The sequence below is a fragment of the Pseudorasbora parva genome, chromosome 5 (genome assembly GCF_024679245.1).
Source record: "Pseudorasbora parva isolate DD20220531a chromosome 5, ASM2467924v1, whole genome shotgun sequence".
Taxonomy (NCBI): domain Eukaryota; kingdom Metazoa; phylum Chordata; class Actinopteri; order Cypriniformes; family Gobionidae; genus Pseudorasbora; species Pseudorasbora parva.
The window spans coordinates 43794475-43813046 of NC_090176.1; the positions used below are offsets into that span (position 1 = coordinate 43794475).

The following is an 18572-nucleotide window of genomic DNA, read 5'->3' on the forward strand; positions in this document are numbered from 1 at the left end:
AAATGCATCTTTCATACAGGATGAGTTTTTTTGAGAAAGTAAAAATGCAGAAACCTTTCCTGATGGGTAGGTTTAGGAGCAGGGGCAGTGTAGGGGGATAGAAAATACGGTTCGTACAGTATAAAAACCATTACGCCTATGGAATGTCCCCATATGTCACAAAAACAAACGTGTGTGTTTTATGTTTTTGGAAGGGGCTCACCGAGGCTTCATTTATTTAATCAAAAATACAGAAAAATATGAATATTATTATAAAATGATATTATTATTGTAATATTATTACAATTTTTTTTTTTTGTATTTTAATATAATTTAAAATATATTTATTTTTGTGCTGTCGAAGCTGACTTTTCATCATTCCTCCTGTCTTCAGTGTCACATGACCCTTTAGAAATCATACTAATATGCTGATTTATTTTCAATTTTGGAAACTATTCTATTGCTTAATATTTTTTTCAGGATTCTTTGATGAATAAAACGTAAAAACAAAAAACAAAAAAGCCTTTATTTGAAATAGAAATATTTTGAACTACTGTTCAAAAGTTTGGGGTCAGTATTTATTTATTTATTTATTTATTTATTTATTTATTTATTTATTTATTTATTTATTTATTCAGAAATGACGTGTTCAATTAATAAAAAGTGATAGCTAAGATTTATTTTGTTAGAAAATATTTATTTTTATTCATCAATGGATCCTGAAAAAAATTATCACCGGTTCAAAAAAAAAATTTAAACAGCACAACTGTTGACAACATTGATAATAACTGATAATTAAATCCTCATATTAGAATGATTTCTGAAAGATCATGTGACACTGATGACTGGAGGAATGATGCTGAAAATTCAGCTTTGCATCACAGAAATAATGTTACATTTTAAAGTATATTTAAATAGAAAACTGTTATTTTAAATTGTAATAATATTTCACAATATTACAATTTTTACTGTAGTTTTGCTCAAATCAATTTGAAGTGAAGTTATGTTAAGATTTTAAAATTGCATGTGAAATTTCTGAAATGACCCGTGTTGCAAACACTTTACAATAAGCCAAGTTCTTGTTTGTTAACGTTAGTTAATGCATTAATAATATAATATAATTGTAATAGTAATAAATAATATATTGTTACAGCATTAATTAACCTTTGTTAATGTTAGTTAATATAAATATATATATATATATATATATATATATATATATAAATATATATATATATATATATATATATATATATATATATATATATATATATATATATATATATATATATATATATATATTAGGGGTGTAACGGTTCACAAAATTCTCGGTTCGGTTCGATACGATACACTGGTGTCACGGTTCGGTTCGGTACGGTTCGGTATGTTTTAGATACAGCAAAAAGAAAAAATTGGCAGAAATTACCTTTTTTATTATTATTTTATTAACACTAACAAAGTATGATTTTTTTGTTGTTGTATGATTTTACCCATCTTCTATGTAGTTACAGGAATAAGACATTAGCTCTTTAAATTAGCGTGTGCGGTGCGTGTTGTGTTGCCTATGCGTTGCAGGAGCCCCACACCCTGTAGTGCTTTACATATGCTGCGTTTGCAGGCCGCAACTGATCCGCTGTTGCATATCACAAACACAGCATTTATTCATTATTTTTTATTTAAAATCCAAAAGTTTTTACTGAACATGCCTCGTCAGAATTCCAATTCTCTTTGTTTACTCTTTAATAGAAGTCAGGTTACTTAGCCTAGCCTACTACATTTAAACAACATTTTATTAAATTCATTTATTCATATTTTTATACTTTAGATTTAGCTCACACAAGTGGCAAAACATTTAAACATAGTTTATAGCCTTAAATCACAAACATTTTAAATTAGAAACTTACAATAGTCTATTCAAAAACAGCCGACTCTAGTCTTTACTTTCGTTTTTACACCCTTTTAAAAGAAATCCTGCAGGTCAAAAAGAACTTTGCTTTTCACCTCCAAAGTACGAGTGCTCTCCATTATGGCACATTTTTTTAAACCTAAATGCCAGGTAAGGTGTCGTTTTGTTGCTTTACTTGAGAAAAAAAAAAGCCATGTGTTGACTTTGAAACAAGAGTATATTTTAAATGAGATGCATCTGTGGTGAAATTACTAGATTTTCGCGTCAGTGCATGTTTATTTTAATGCGAACGATCTTCTGTCGCTTTAATGCAGCAACGCAGCGCAGCAAAAATAGACTCGGTACAAAAACGATCCGTGCACTGCTGCAGACGCAACGCTCCTGGAACAGACTGACGGACAGCACCCGCGTGCAGTTTGAAAGCTGTCATCCGTTAACATGGGTACGGAAAAAAATACGCACCGCACACGCACTGCAGACGGAGTATGTGTGAAACGGTCTCATATCCGCGGCTATAAATGGACCACTCGCCGCGGTGATGTCTTTTGCCATTTGAATAAGTTGGAAATGTCTGTCTAAATGCTGCGGGGATAGTTTGTGGGATAGTTTGTGGCTGTTTCTCCTTTTTATCGTCTTGTTGTCGGCTTTGATTGACATGACATGAATTATTCCTGCTGTACCATCAGCGACATACCGTTGTTTTTTAATCCATCAATCTTGCCAACACCATCATAGCTTACCAAGAATCCAAAGTTCACCCAAACACCAGACCTGTTGGTTATTGGAGGATCTTCTATTTCTGGTTTGTTAAACGCAATTGCCATTTTGCCACGAGCATTCAGCGCGTAGCCTACTGAGTAAGCGAGCACCTGACTGAGCAGCCTAAAACATATTTGGTGTTTTTTTTTTTTCTTTCACTTCTGCGGTGTCAGGGGCATTGCCTGTTATGTCGTTTTGGTTATTGGGCTACCTTGTTGAACGCATATTATTATATTTCACAAACTTTTTTATTTTCCAAATCTAATTAATTAGTCCAAGAACCGTTCGGTACATAATGCGTACCGCGTACCGAACCGAAAGCCTCGTACCGAACGGTTCAATACGAATACGCGTATCGTTACACCCCTAATATATATATATATATATATATATATATATATATATATATATATATATATATATATATATATATATATATATATATATATATATATATATATATATATATATATTAATGTTCATGTTAGTTCACAGTGCATTAACTAATGTTAACAGACACCATTTTTTTTATTATCAAAATTAAAAATCTATTGGTAAATGCCAGAGATTTGACAAAGATTAATAAATGCTGTAGAATTATTGTTCATTGTTATATCATGTTAGCTCATGTTCACCTTACTGTAAAGTTTTACCAAAATCTTTATATGCAGTGTCCGTAATGCTTTGTTTTGGCAAATATCGGTTGGCTGATGCAGATATTCCACGGATGTGGTTTTTCCTGCAGTGTTTCGGAACTTCTGGACCTGTATGAGGAGGATCCAGAGGAGATTTTGTACAACCTCGGCTTTGGACGGGAGGAGCCCGACATCGCTTCAAAAATCCCTTCTCGTTTCTTCAACTCATCTTCTGGCGCCAAGGGCATCGACATCAAAGTTTACCTGGGAGCCCAGATTCAGCGCATGGAGTTGGAGAACCCGAACTATGCTCTAACAAGTAGGTCAATCGAGCTGTCTACACAATCCCTGACGTATCCCTGTAGCCTTTCTGCCCCTGAGGTTCACACGGATCTGAAAGATGAATGGAGGGAAATATTCAATGTTACCTGCAGAGTGTAGCGATCTTTTTAGAAATGCCTACGTTTGTCCGCTCCTCTTTTTTAATTCGGGAAAAAATCACTACATCATTGTTTCGTTTCGCAGGGCCATGATGCGTAGAAATATGATTGTAGATTAGCAACCAAACAACACGTAAAGGGATAGTTCACCCTAAAATGAGCTCACCATCACGTTGTTCCAAACCTGTATGAGTTTATTTGTTCTGCTGAACACAAGAGAAGATTTTTGGAAGAATGTCTGTAACTAAGCAGAGAGAGCAACCATTGACTACCATAGCAGGGGAAAAAATACTATGGAAGTCAATGGTTGCTCTCTCTGCTTAGTTACAAACATTCTTCCAAATATCTTCTTTTGTGTTCAGCAGAACAAAGAAACTCATACAGGTTTGGAACAACGTGATGGTAAATAAATGATGACAGAATTTTTGGGTGAACTATCCCTTGAAGTCTAAATAGACTGTTTACCTTCTTAATGCATATTCTATGGCTTATTTTGCACAATTGCATGTTATTAAATGTTTGTCCTAGAAATATTTTGACTTCCCTTTTTGGCTCGCATGCAAAGCATTCTCCAGCAACTCTACTCCAGGTTTTCCTGAATTCCCAGTCCTCGCTCACTCCCTGCTCTTAAGTGAAAGCGAAATGTGTAACTACTGTAAAAGTTCTTTCAATATTTTTTTTGTATGTAGAATGTCTACATATTTCTTAGTCTTTTTTTTTTTCTTAATCTCAATAATATTTTAAAAATCGTTTTAGTCTATTAACACGGTTTAATTAAATGTATATTTCTGACATGCAATTGAATTTAAAGGTTTAGTTCACCCCAAAATTTAATTTATTTAATTAATTACTCACCCTCATGTCGTTGGACACCAGTAACACCTTCGTTCATCTTCGGAACACAGATGAAGATATTTTTGTTGAAAGCTGATGGGTGAGAAAGGCTTCAGATATTAGGCCTCCATTGGCATTCAGTACATTCCCACTCACAAGACCCATAAAGGCACTAAAGACTTCGTTACAAAGTCCATCTCACTACAGTGGCTGTACAATAATGTTACAATGCAACGAAAATAGTAATTGTGCGCACAAAAATCTAAATAACGACTTTATCCACCAAGTTATTGACGTGAACTCGACGCATGCGCGAGAATATGACGCAGCTCCACCGTTCGAATACATGACACGGAAGAGGAGGAGCGCCGCTATCACGTGAGTTCACGTCTGAGATAGAGGATGGATACCCGACCCGAGCCTGACGGGTTCCGACGGTACCCGACGGGTCGGGCCGGGTTCGGACAGATATTTAGAAATGACGTTCGGGTTCGGGTCGGGCTCGGTCACGTCAGCGCGAAAAGGCATTGAACCTTTTAAATTTAAAACTGCTTATTATGCAAGCAGCCAATGGGCCTGTTTAACTTGATGCAATGGTTTGTTTTTGTGATTAAAATAAATGTAAAATATTACCCTAACATCCGTCTTCCTGCACGCGGAAATTTGTTTATGTCGCCGTGACAACAACGCGCAACACGTGCCTGCATATTGCCCGCGGCATCCTTGTCATTCCAGTGAGCGCAACTTCAGCGCTGCTGGCGGCAGGACAGCCTTGAAGCCATCCGCAGTTGATGCAATCCTTTTTCTGCATAAAACCTCGATTAGCCTAAACTTTGATGGATAGATTATGTAAATAGATCCCATGTTGCAGTTTAGGAACCATACAGTTTGAGAAAATTGGTAAGATGACTTTCATTTCAATAAGCATTTCAATTGTGTTACGTTAATGTTTTGTTCTGTTAGCTTGGGCCATTTTTAGCAGACCTTTGTTCATTTAATTTCAGTTGGCTATTTGATTGGGCTCTGTGTAACGTTTGATGCCCCGTGTGCGCGCTGATGCGCTCGTCTGTAAACATTTCAGAATGCCTTCCGACAGTTGCTTAATAAAAGCGGGATTTCCACACAAACAAACGTGCGTGTCATTAGTATATGAGGGGAAAAAATTTATTTTAACTGTCGGGCTCGGGTCGGGCTCGGACATAAATATTTTAATGCCTGTCGGGCTCGGGTCGGGTTCGGTTACTGCTCTGTCGGACGCGGGTCGGGCTCGGACAGAAAAATGCAGCCCGATCCGCACTCTAGTCTGAGACCTACACGGAAGACAATAACTTGGCGGAAAAAGTCATTATTTAGATTTTTTTGCGCTCAAAAACTATTCTTGTCCCTTCGTAAAATGATTGTACAGCCACTGTAGTGAGATGGACTTTGTAACGAAGTCTTTAGTGCCTTTATGGGTCTTGTGAGTGGAAATGTACTGAATGCCAATGGAGGCCTAATATCTGAAGCCTTTCTCAGCCATCAGATTTCGACAAAAATATCTTCATTTGTGTTCCGAAGATGAACAAAGATGTTACGGGTGTCCAACGACATGAGGGTGAGTAATTAATGAACTAATTTTTATGTTTAGTTTTTGGGTGAACTAACCCTTTAAGGATGAATCATATACCATGTTTGACCAATATTTGCTTAATTTTTTGTTTATCAATCTTGGCATTAATTATTTAGTTGTGCATGTTCATGTAAAGTCTAAAAAATGATAATTTAATAACATTGTTAAATGTTAATCATCAACCATAAGATGAAAATATCGGTCGACATCGTTATCAGCCAGAATTTTATTATCAATGCATCCTTGATTGCATTATCGATCCTGATGCGAGAGACTGCACCTTTGAGAAAAAAAGAGCACTGCTTACACAACTACTTACAAGTATTTAACCATACAAAGAAGAAAGACAAAGACACCAAAGGAAGGGTTGTGGGAAGTTGTGGTGCCTAGAAAAGAAGTGCTTTTGACTTCAGACCACATTGCGGAACGTTTAATCCATGGTGTTTCTCAATAACTCCATATCTTCAACCAAACACTGAGCTCCTAACCCTCCAACATTTGCTGATCAACAACACTGTGTGTACGAGGGCTGTTCAGGCTCCGCTCAGTGGAAGTAGAGCACAACAAAGCCATTGTCCTCTGTGGGCACAGAAATGAGAGGCAGAGACAGACGGCAACGGAGAGAGAAAGTGACAAGCAGGCTGTGGCACAGCAGAGCTGATTCTGCCATCCGCTCACATCAGGATTCGGCCTGTGTGCCAGCTCTGTGCCAGCTTTTGTGTTGGCCTACATTTGCATAATTCTCACTGAGCCAAGACAAAGCAGTGGAACAGGAAGAACCTTGGTGAGGGTAGGGATGTGTGAAGTCTGAAATTAGGCCTGTTTTGTTGATCGTGAGTGCACTGCATTTGGCTTCAGATTTGTTTTGTTGCTTAGTTTTAGTAAGTGCTAGTCTGGCTGTGAACTGTTTGGGTAAAATGTAGTTTAAAAAAGTGGTAACACTTTATTTTAAGGTTCAGTTATTAACTATTTACTAGTTGCTTATTAGCATGCATATTACTTGGATATTGGCTGTTTATTAGTACTTATAAAGCACATATTAATGCCTTATTCTGCATTCCTTAATCCTACCCAATACCTAAACTTAAATGCTAAAAAAAACAGACCTTACTAACTATTAATAAGCAGTAAATTAGGAGTTTATTGAGGCAAAAGTCATAGTTAATAGTGAATGTGTTACACATACTAAAGTGTTAACAAAAAAGTTAAATACCAGTTATTTCCTCACTCATTCCAAACCAAGAAAAGAACCATAAAAGCCGGTAACTGCATTAAAAAGTGAATAATGTCTGATGGATTAGTTCACTTTAAAATGAACTCAACCTCAAGACATCCTATGTATTATACATTTCTTCTTTCTGATGATCCCAATCAAAGTCATATTAACAAATATCCTGATGTTTTTATGCTTTATTATAGCAGTGACGGGCTCATTGAGTTGAAGCTCAAAAAAGTGCATCCATCCATCCCTAAAAATACCTCCACTCCAGGAGGTTAACTCTTTCCCCGCCATTCTAGCTTCATGCATTCTTCATTTTTTATTTTTATCAACACTTAAATATTGGGTATGTGTCATAAAAAAAAGTTACATTGTGAATAAAAAGCAGAGAAAATCCCGTTTTTGTGATCGAATACGTCCAGATCAGATTCGGAGCGATGATCAAACACAGATGGAGTAGATCGAGTCCATCAACAGCCCTAATGATGTCACAGTCCTGTAGCTCGTCCTATGTCCACATTTCATTCACTAACATTAGGCAGTTTTGATTTATAGTCTGTTTAATCTTAATGATCACGTTATTTTCCATAATGCATGTGTTTTGCTCAGGAGATTCAGTACTCCTTCAGAAAATGCGTAATAGCACCCCCTAGCGTCTAACAGTGAAAACACGGAAATACGGAAAATTCAGTTTTTGGCCAGGAAGCATTTTCTCAGAAATAATGGAAAATTCTGTGGCTGGAAAGACTTAATAAAGTTTGACCCAATATTGATGGGTTTTGTAAGAAAAATATCCATATTTACAACATTATAAATTAAAATATTCATCAGACCACCTTCCGTATTCAACGGATAAAGTGCAACTAGTGCGACGATGACGTTGGACACCTTTCATCGCAAGTTAAATATACAGAAGACGGTCTGGTGGTATTTTTTTCCATATAATTCTGATTGTGAAAGAAGAAAGTCATATACAGCTAGGATGGCTTGAGGGTTAGTAAATCATGATTAAAATGATTGAATTCTTTCATTTTTAGTTTCTCACAAAAAGCTCTGATATGACTTTACAATTAAGTCTTATATACTAATATATAGGGATGGGTGTTTTTTTTTCGTTCGGCATATCATATATTTTTCCCCCTTTTTTATTGCAGGAAAACACAATATAAATAGTGATATAAAATCACTAAAGAACCGAGCACAATTCTTTAGAAAGGAAATTTGAAAATGCTTGTGAAGTAACTCTCAAAGCAGCTCTGGAGATGTTCATGTGGTCATATCTGTATATATCGAGACAGCAGATGCTGAAAACAGTGTGTGTTTGCGTGTGTGTGTTTGCGTGTGCGTATGTGTGTGTCAGATGAAACCGCCCAGCTATTCACTCAGACCTGCAGAAATCACTTTTTAGCGACATGCAGTAACTGGCTGTTGCCACATTTATTTCTGCTGTGTGATAGGCTGTTAAATTAATCCATATCGAGTACAAATATCCAGAGTTTATCGTTATCAAAGCAAATTTTATGGCAATCTCAAAATGATATTGTTTATCACCCAGCCGTACTACGAAATAATGATATGTGTGTGTGTGTTTCTGTCTGTCGTTCTATCTATCGTTATATTCATAAGTCGTGCCATTTTTATTCTTTTATTATTGTATGTTTTCAAACCGATTGCAATTGTATTTGATGGTAACACAGAATCTATAACCTACTTTAACTAAACATTTTTTTTATTAGTTTATTTGCTGAAGGAGCCTATACACTTAATAATATTTAGGGCCCAAGCCCTGAAAGGGCGCAGAGCCCTATTGTTCTTCTAAGGATTATTATTATTATTATTATTATTATTATTATTATTATTATTATTATTATTATTATTTTAACCCGACTATTTGGGCATTTTTGGGGCCCTTCCCATGCTCGAAAACTCTTGAAACTTTGCACACGCATCAGAATGCGCGGCCATCAGGGCCGGGCTGAGGCTGGGACCCGGGCGTGGCAGGGGGGCTCGACAGCGCCCCCTAAAGTGGGCTCTGAAAACGTGGTCTATAAATCAAACACACTTGCACGTACATATATGAAACTCGGTACACATATAGACCTCATCGGGCCGAACAACTTTCGTGCTCTAAGTTATGCGTCAGCCCAACAGGAAGTGAGCTATTATGGGTTGTTCGGAAAACGCATGCTGTGGAATTTGCGATACTCCTCCTAGACGATTCACCCGATCAGCACCAATCTCAGTCAGCATGAAGTCAAGACACTGAAGATGCTAAATTGCAAGCGAATTTTTGATATCTCAAACGGTTTGGCCGTGGCAAAGAGACGAATTTATGGCGAGAAAAGGGAAACAGGAAGTGTGTTATAACTTCTGCATTCATTAATTCATTTTGATGAAACTTCAGCTGTGTGTTCGTTGTAAGAGGCCGATCACATGGATATGACTTTTGTGAGTCAAAGTTATAGCGCCACCAACTGGCAGCAGGAAGTGTCACTTTTGTCCAAAGAGGAGGGTTAGTTTTATCTGCAGTCACCAAACTCGGTATATATATTGTACATTTCGAGCCGGACAACTTTCTAATTTACAGTCATTAGCTCTGACCAACAGGAAGTCAGATAATTTGGTTGGAAGATAACAAGAAGTGGAAAGCGAGCTCTTAGTTTTTACCTTCTCCTCAAAAGCGATTCATTCAATCTTCTCCAAACTCGGACAACATGAAGTAAATATACAGAAGATGCTAAAATGCGAACGGTTATTGGATATCTCAAACGGTGTTCCCGTAGCAAAAGCCTAAAAAACACAAAATAAGAACACAAGTGCCTGGTTCATAAATAAGGCTATACTCCCACCTGCTGGTTATTCTCTATATCACACTGGCTGTTTTTCTGTTTTTTTCCCCCTGTTTTTTCAACACTTATGCACTCCCTTAAATGACCAGTAGAGGGCAATATTGTATAAGTTTTCAAGCAAAAAACCTTGCCTCTGTGTGTGTGTGTGAATGGTTTTCTAGCCTGGTGGGGACTTAAACCTGAATGCACACAGACTCATGGGGACTTCCCAATGGGTACAAAAGCTAATAAATCATATAGAATGAGTTCTTTTGAAGAAAGTTTTGTGTGATGGGTAGGTTTAGGGGCAGGAGCAGTGTAGGATGACAGAATATATGGTTTGTACAGCATAAAAACCATTACGTCTATGAGTCCCCAGAAAGATAGTGAACCAGACATGAGTGTGTGTGTATGTGTGTGTGTTTGTGGGTGGGTGTGTGTGTGTTGCGGATGGGGGATGGTGGATGGGCTTAACTGATAAGAGTTGCCTGCAGCATACTTCAGCATTACTACTGTGTGTGTGTGTGTGTGTGTGTGTGTGTGTGTTCTTTTTTCTAGCCTGGTGGGGACTTCAACCTGAATGCACACAGACTCATGGGGACACGTGTCACTGATTTCTACAGTGTGTGTGTGTGTGTGTGTGTGTGTGTGTGTGTGTGTGTGTGTGTGTGTGTGTGTGTGTGTGTGTGTGTGTGTGTGTGAGCCACTCTTCTGTCTAAAAAGATTACCTCTCAATGCTGTGCTTTGGCCTGCAATAAAGCATAAAACATTTTATTCTGGGTTTGAATAAAAAAAATAATGTATAAAACCAGTTTATTTGTAGGGCATTGACAATATTGTTTTATATAATTAGTTAAATAATTGTGTTAATACAAATAATTATTAATAAAAAAATATAAATATAAAAAAACACTACTAACAAAAGAAAAAAAAACACATTTAATTGTCTTTAAAAAAAAGAAAAAAAGTAGTGTGTGTAACTTAAAAAATGAGAAGATTAATGCCTTTTGTTTAAATATAAATATAAAATAACTAAATATAGAATAACCAGAAGGTTGGAGTGTAGCATTATTTAGTAACCAGGTGGGATATGTCCTAGAGAACACTGTTTTGAAGATAAAACTATATTGTTGATATATTAAAACAGTGTTTTCAGACAGTGAAATAAAAACAATGTTCTCTCACTGTTTAGATTTTGTGTCTGTCATTCCCCCTCCCCCTCACTCTCCCTCTCTCAGGATCACTCTCTGTGTGTGTGTGTGTGTGTGTGTGTGTGTGTGTGTGTGTGTGTGTGTGTGTGTGTGGAGGGGGTCTCTCTCACTCTGTCTGTGTCACCTTGTCTCTTGTTTTTTCATAATTTAACCCTTTCATATCATAATTGCTATCAGCAATATCTATCACTTTATTGTGAAAAATAAGTTAAAAAAAAATGTATTATATATATATAACACTGGTCTTCTGAACTTACAATATTTTGAGCTGCAAAAAATACATTTGCACATAATTGAAAGTGATATCCTAATACTTTTAATTGTTTTCTGTAACATGGGCTTTAAAGAAGTTCATGTGCTGTGTTTGCAAAGATCACGTATAACACCTCTTTAAACTAATTATTTATTGATAGAATTCAAATGGATTAAAAAATTAAATTTCACATGATTTTATAAAAGTGGCTGTTTATAATAAACTTCCTTAAATTATATGCACGCATATTACTCTTACCTGACACTGATATTAAAATCATTGTTGCGGTCTCTGTGATTTGGCTTAATTAATTAATTTATTTATTTATATTTAAAAAAAAATATTGAATGCCACACATATTGAAATAAAAACAAGCATGCTTTTTGTAGCATAAGACTGGTGAACAATCACAATTTACGGTAGGTCAAAAACACATAAAGAGAAGTGTAAGGATAATACAACTTCAGCATTTGAAAAGTATTCTGCACTCATTTTGAAATTGACATTTGACATCATCTGACATAAAATTAATGAATAAAATGTAATTGATCTCAGAGATGTGACTGTTGTGGTTCCTGGTCATAGCAGCACCAGTTGCTGCAGTTAATGAGGTGAATTCAAATGACTTTGACATAGTCCCTTTATTTATTTTTTCCCATATTAAATGCCTATTGGCCTGCTGTGCACAGTTAAGCTGATGCCACCGGGGTGGCGGTGCCACCGGCTTGGGCCCGTCATCGCTGCTCGCAGCTTTAATTTTATATTATATTTTTATTCATATTTAATATAATTTTTGAAAAGTTTTTTTGTTTTGTTGAGAAGGTAGTTGTATTTATTAATGTGCTTTCAAACAGATATCAATTCCATTTGATGGTGCTAATATAAAAAAAAAGAATCACATTAACTAATAAAAATTAATATAAATATTAACAAAGAATCTAACTTGTGTAAATTCTTTTAAATAAACATTTGGATTATTATTATTTTTAGATTACTTGAATAAGTAATTGTTAAACATAGTTATTATCTTAATAATAAGTTATTATTCACAATTTTTCCATGGGTTGTTTTCTATGTTTCGCGGGTTGAAGCGATTATAATGTGATATAGACCCATGAGTGGGAATTTTAGCAGGCAACCTTGCCAAAATAACACACATTTAACACCCCAAACACCATTTTTTTTCCTGGAGAAAACTTTTTTATAATACTTTTGATGAATGAAAAGTAAAAAAAAATAAAATAAAGAAAAAGCAAATGTTTTAAAAATAGAAATCTTTTGTAACAACAGTATACACTACTGGTCAGTAATTTGGGGTCAGTCATTTTTGTTCTTTCTTTTTTTTTAAATAAATCCATAATTGTATTCAATTGAAAAAAAATATGGTAAAGGAGATTTATATTCTTTGAAAATATGTTTTTATTTTGAATAAAAGCAGTTCTTTTGAACTTTTTATTCATCAACTATATTAGGCAGCAGAACTGTTTCCAACACTCATAATGAATCCTCATATTAGAATGATTTCTGAACAATCAAGTGACACTGAAGACTGGAGTAATGATCCTGAAACTTCAGCTTTGCATCACAGAAATAAATGATAATTTAAAGTATAATAAATTAAGAACCAAATATTTGAAATTGTAATAATATATCACAATATTTAAAAATATATATATTTTTATTTTTGATCAAATAAATGCAGGCTTGATGAGCAGAAGAAACTTCTTCTTGTGTCCATACTTTTGGCCTGTTCTGTATTGTGACGCTCCTCTTATTTAATGCCACCTAGATTAATCAACTGTTTATGCTCATAATACCTCATTCGGTGGCCATTTTGACCAATAAGTGGAAATGAATGTTTATTCAAGCAGACACATTACTGTGGGGTGTTTTGTGGACTTGTTCTCCAATGTCTTACATAACTTGCTTCTTCCTCTGTAAATGCTCCTCCAATGGGGACAGTGATCTCGAATCGGACGTGCTGGTCCCTCTTTCACAGAAAACCACACTCTCTGTTCCTCTTTTCTTTTTCTGGCGCATGTCCTGCGAGCCGTTCCTGAGCGCTGACTCAGCCTGCCTGGCTGCATCGCATGAGATAAATGAAGACTATTGATTTCTGAGCAACATGCATCACTGGCTTGTTATCACTTGTTATCATTCCATTACATGCCTTCAGTATTGTCAAATCCTTTTCCTTTATGTCAGCCATAATGACAAGCATGATGTTGATAAAAAATTAAAAAACATAGACACAAAACCGTCGAACAAAAGCTGAATGGATCTTGTTTTTGCATTGGGAGGCCCTGTCTTTTTTTTTAATTTTATTATTATTATTATTATATTGTATTGTTTTTTTGTTTTTTGTTTTTTTTCAGAAAATATACACTCCATATGAACAAATAAGTAATTACAGTGCTTTGAGTTTAATAAACCTTACAATAAAAAAACAGTCTAAGACGGAAACAATTTTTTACTTATTTTGAGTCTGACACAATAATCTGTTCATGATTCAGAATGTTGACTTCTGTAGTCAATTCAGTCTAATTTACGATGCATTTTGACTGTTTCAGAGATTACTTAATTTGTCAGCTATTCATTTATTTTTAATTCATTTTTTAAATTTTGATTTAATTATTGAAATTTAATTTCATCAATCCAATACTTAAGTTACATGTATTATTATACTTATTTTATTTTATTTATTATATTATAAATTACAATCAATTTTTAATTGCACTTTACTATTAAAAAATACACTACAATTTATTATTATATTAATGTACAACTTTTATTTTTTTGACTATAGCAGGTGTAGGAAATGTTTTCTATTGTTTTCATTTCTGAAGTTTCTCCCTTTTGTTCTTGAGTAAATCATTTAAATGTTGCTATCCTTTTTCTGTAGGTCGATTCCGTCAAACAGAAGTATTGGCTACGGTGGCAAACGTTTTCACAGAGATCTACTCCCAGGTGTCCGGAAGACCCATGGAGAAAATCGGCAGCGGCGACATAGAGGTTAAAGCACCTTCTCCGTTAAAAAGGAATAACTCCGCTCTGAATGCGGCCAAAATTCTAAAACGGAACATCACGAGACAGAACCTGATGGCCCCGGGCCCGGAAGGAGCAGCCAAACAGCCTTCAGCAACTGATGCTGACAACGCAGAGAGTGTGAACTCTGAAGGACGGGACGGGCTGACTGATACCGAGCACAAGCCACAGCAGAAAGTCTTTAGGAAAAAAGATTCATCTCTGGCAACAGTGACCGAGGAGGCCCAGCAAAATATCTCGGAGGCCTCACTCAACAGAGACATCCCAGAACCTCTGGCCAAGGACTCGACGTTAACAAATGGGGATCACTCCACTTCGTCTCCAGCTCTGGACAAAGACACACCACTTTCCCCGGTCCTGGTGAGCATCATTCGGGCGTCTGACGAGAATGAGCATATGACAGAGTCAGAGCTCAAGGAGCATGGACGCCAGGACACCATCACTTCCACCCACGATAAAGAACCATCCAACCTGCTGCCCAACCCACACATAGCCCACCTGCTCAGCCAGCCCAGAGACTCCTTCGAAATGGAGGAGGTACAGTTCCCTCTCGCTTCCACTTTACCAAAACAATCCTCCCTGCTTTCCCTTGTCCAGTTCTCACGCTGACAATCATCTCCAAGCTTCTCCTAAAGTTTTTGTGTGTGTGTGTGTGTGCGTTTTGTTGTAAAAACAGAAGAGGGTCATGACACTTCAAGCCAAAAATAAGTTGGGAACATGAAGCGCTTGGAGGATGTTCTGGGGATTATGGTTTTGCCTTTAATTATGTTGGAGCACGATACTGATTCCTAATAGCAGAAAATGTTCACCAGTGATGCTTAGGGTTGGGAATCGAAAATCGATTCCAATTCTGGAATCAAAAACTTAAAGGGTTAGTTCACCCAAAAATGAAATTGATGTCATTAATGACTCAACCTAATGTTGTTCCACACCCGTAAGACCTCCGTTCATCTTCAGAACACAGGTTAAGATATTTTATATTTAGTCCGAAAGTGTATGCACACTATACTGTCCATGTCCAGAAAGGGAATAAAAACATCATCAAAGTAGTCCATATGTGACATCAGTTAGTTAGTTAGAATCTCTTGAAGCATCGAAAATACATTTTGGTCCAAAAATAGCAAAAACTAAGACTTTATTCAGAATTGTCTTCTCTTCTGCGTTTGTTTTCAATCATGTCACATGATTTCAGCAGTTTGACCCGCTGATTCATGACCGTATGAATCTTTATTTGAGGTTTGAAAACAAACACGAAAGAGAAGACAATGCTGAATAAAGTAGTAGTTGTGTTATTTTTGGACCAAAATGTATTTTTGATGCTTCAAGAGATTCTAACTAACTAACTGATGTCACATATGGACTACTTTGATGATGTTTTTATTCCCTTTCTGGACATGGACAGTATAGTGTGCATACACTTGCATACGCTCTCAGACTAAATATAAAATATCTTAAACTGTGTTCTGAAGATGAACGGAGGTCTTACGGGTGTGGAATGACATTAGGGTGAGTCGTTAATGACATCAACTTCATTTTCGGGTGAATTAACCCTTTAAGGTCGGGAATCGGATACTTGTTATAAAATTAAGATTTTGATTCCTCTTATCGAGTCCTTTTTTGTGCGTTTTAATATGACTTTCAAGCGCATGAAGACCCGTGCATGGTTTTCTGTGTTGCGCACACATCCAAAACGCATGCACAGAAATCCACCTCTCATACATTAGAGTTCTCGTCTGCGTCCTTTTAACACTTGAACAAAAAAATGTCAAATATTCTCATAAACACAGTCGGTTATGTCTTAAGTGAACGTAAACATTTGACAAAGAAAACACGTGTAACAGTATATTAGATCCAAGCAGGATAAAGAGACAGCAGCTTAATTTTCCTGCTGACATATCCATAAAAGAAAGACAAAGAGAAAATTCACTTGTTGTTTTTGACTGAATACATTTTGTAACTATATTTGTAATGTATATTCTATTTATAAAGTGCACTGTTATTTTACATTTGATTGCAGTTTCTGTACCTGAATATTACCTAAAAATGCATTTTATTTTGCATGCTTGAAAAGATTGTTGAAGTGTTTTCCAATTTAAAGGGATAGTTCCCCTAAAAGTGAAAATTCTGTCTTCATTTACTGACTCATGTCATTCCAAACCTGTATGACTTTCTTTCTTCTTTGAAACACAAAAGATAGTAGTTTGAAAAATGTCTGTAGTTTGTCCAAACAATGAAAGTCAATAGGTCCAATGTTGTTTGGAAGCTAGCGTTGTAAGTCTTACAGGTTTGAACCAACATGAGGGTGAGTAAATGATGATAGAATAGTCTCTTATAGCTCTGTTTGTTTGAGCATCCCGACACGGTATGGTATAGCGACACTGGCTTGACCAATTGTGTGAGTTTGGGGTGTGACTATCTGTCTGTCAAAAACCACCCAGTACTTTTACGCTGGCCCTTGGTCATTGCACATTTTCTAACAGTGGCTCATGAGCAGCACCATTTGAGTACTGCTGTGTTGTAATCTGCCAGAATGGTAATAATCTATTTCTTTGCAGTTGCAGAGTAATGAGGATGAAGCTCTTCCTGGTCCTGGCGGCATGTCTCGAGATGGCAGCGGTGAGTTTGGACTGGCTGTGATTATCAGTCACGCTACCAGGAAACTGAATTTGTATGCGTGTCAAAGGCTATATGCAATTTTGAAGCATTCAAAATAGTTGCTTTTGCAATGGTATTGTTTGCAACATGCCAATGCAATGTATAAGATTTAGATTGCTGCCTTAGGCAAAACATTTAATTCATAAAAATGCTGTCAGACTAATTCCGGCTAAAAACGCAACGACTGTGTGATCATATCAAGTTGTCTTTCTCTGGAAGAAAACAGTAAAAAAAAAAAAACAATTCAAACACTCAACACAACTGTTATGCGTTATCATACTGTCCTATATTCCAGCCCTAAGGAGCATGTCTTTTAGTCACAGTATGGAGCAAGTCTGCCCTCGTGTGGTAGAATTTAATAAATTTGCACTATTCGTGTATGCAGAAGAATGTTCTGGAAAGTTCAGCAAAATTGTGCAACCAAAACTTAACTTGTATTGAAACAAGTTTTAAGTGAATGCCTTAAAATTGTGAATCCCCAAACTTGTTAGTATTATTGAAAAAGTGATAGGAAAACATAAAAATATGTGGCAAATTTACAGTTCACCACACTGAACTTAAATAATGAGATCTAAGCCTCAAAACTAAAAAAAAAAGTGTGATTGATAAATTGGCTTTAAATTTGTGTAATCTACTGCTGGGAAATGACTCAATCATGTTGTGTCTCCTACAGAGCGGCTATTGAGGACAGTCAGCCAGCAGTCTGACAGCAGTGGGTTTGCAGAGGACCCATCCGCAGACGGTTCGGGTAATCACCTGAAGGTACGCGAGTGTGGGCATAACCATCTGGGCTCTCAACAATCTATGAATATCAAGTGTAATCCTCCTCGGACCCATGTTTGTCAGACCTATGTTTATGTTTGCACAGAGAGAGAGAGAGAGGGAGTGAGTGAGTGAGTGAGTGAGTGAGTGAGTGAGTGAGTGAGTGAGTGAGTGTTACACACATGTAGCATGAGTAGTTTTTGATTGTTTAATAAGATTTAAAGCAAAAGCAGAATGGTCTGACTTTAACTTTGTGAAATGACGCTACATTAAACATGCAACCATTCACAAAACAAACAGAGATGTACTAAATAAAAGGCAAATTCACTCTGTGACAGTAGGTGGCGCTTATGAAACACTGGTGATATAGCATTTTTACCTGTTTACCGCTGTACACAAATCAGCACTCCGCTTATAAATACTGTTACTCTCTAGAA

General features: G+C 36.3%; 1 protein-coding gene across 3 annotated transcripts in view; it reads left to right on the top strand.

The window, feature by feature from the left end:
- The window catches only part of itprid2 (ITPR interacting domain containing 2), a 64780-nt gene that overhangs the window by 34926 nt on the left and 11282 nt on the right, over nt 1–18572 (top strand). For all 3 annotated transcript variants that reach the window (XM_067444440.1, XM_067444441.1, XM_067444442.1), the window contains 4 exons: nt 3390–3598; nt 14576–15255; nt 17274–17334; nt 18047–18135. In XM_067444440.1, coding sequence (XP_067300541.1) covers nt 3390–3598; nt 14576–15255; nt 17274–17334; nt 18047–18135 — 1039 coding nt within the window. The remainder of the gene's footprint in view (nt 1–3389; nt 3599–14575; nt 15256–17273; nt 17335–18046; nt 18136–18572) is intronic.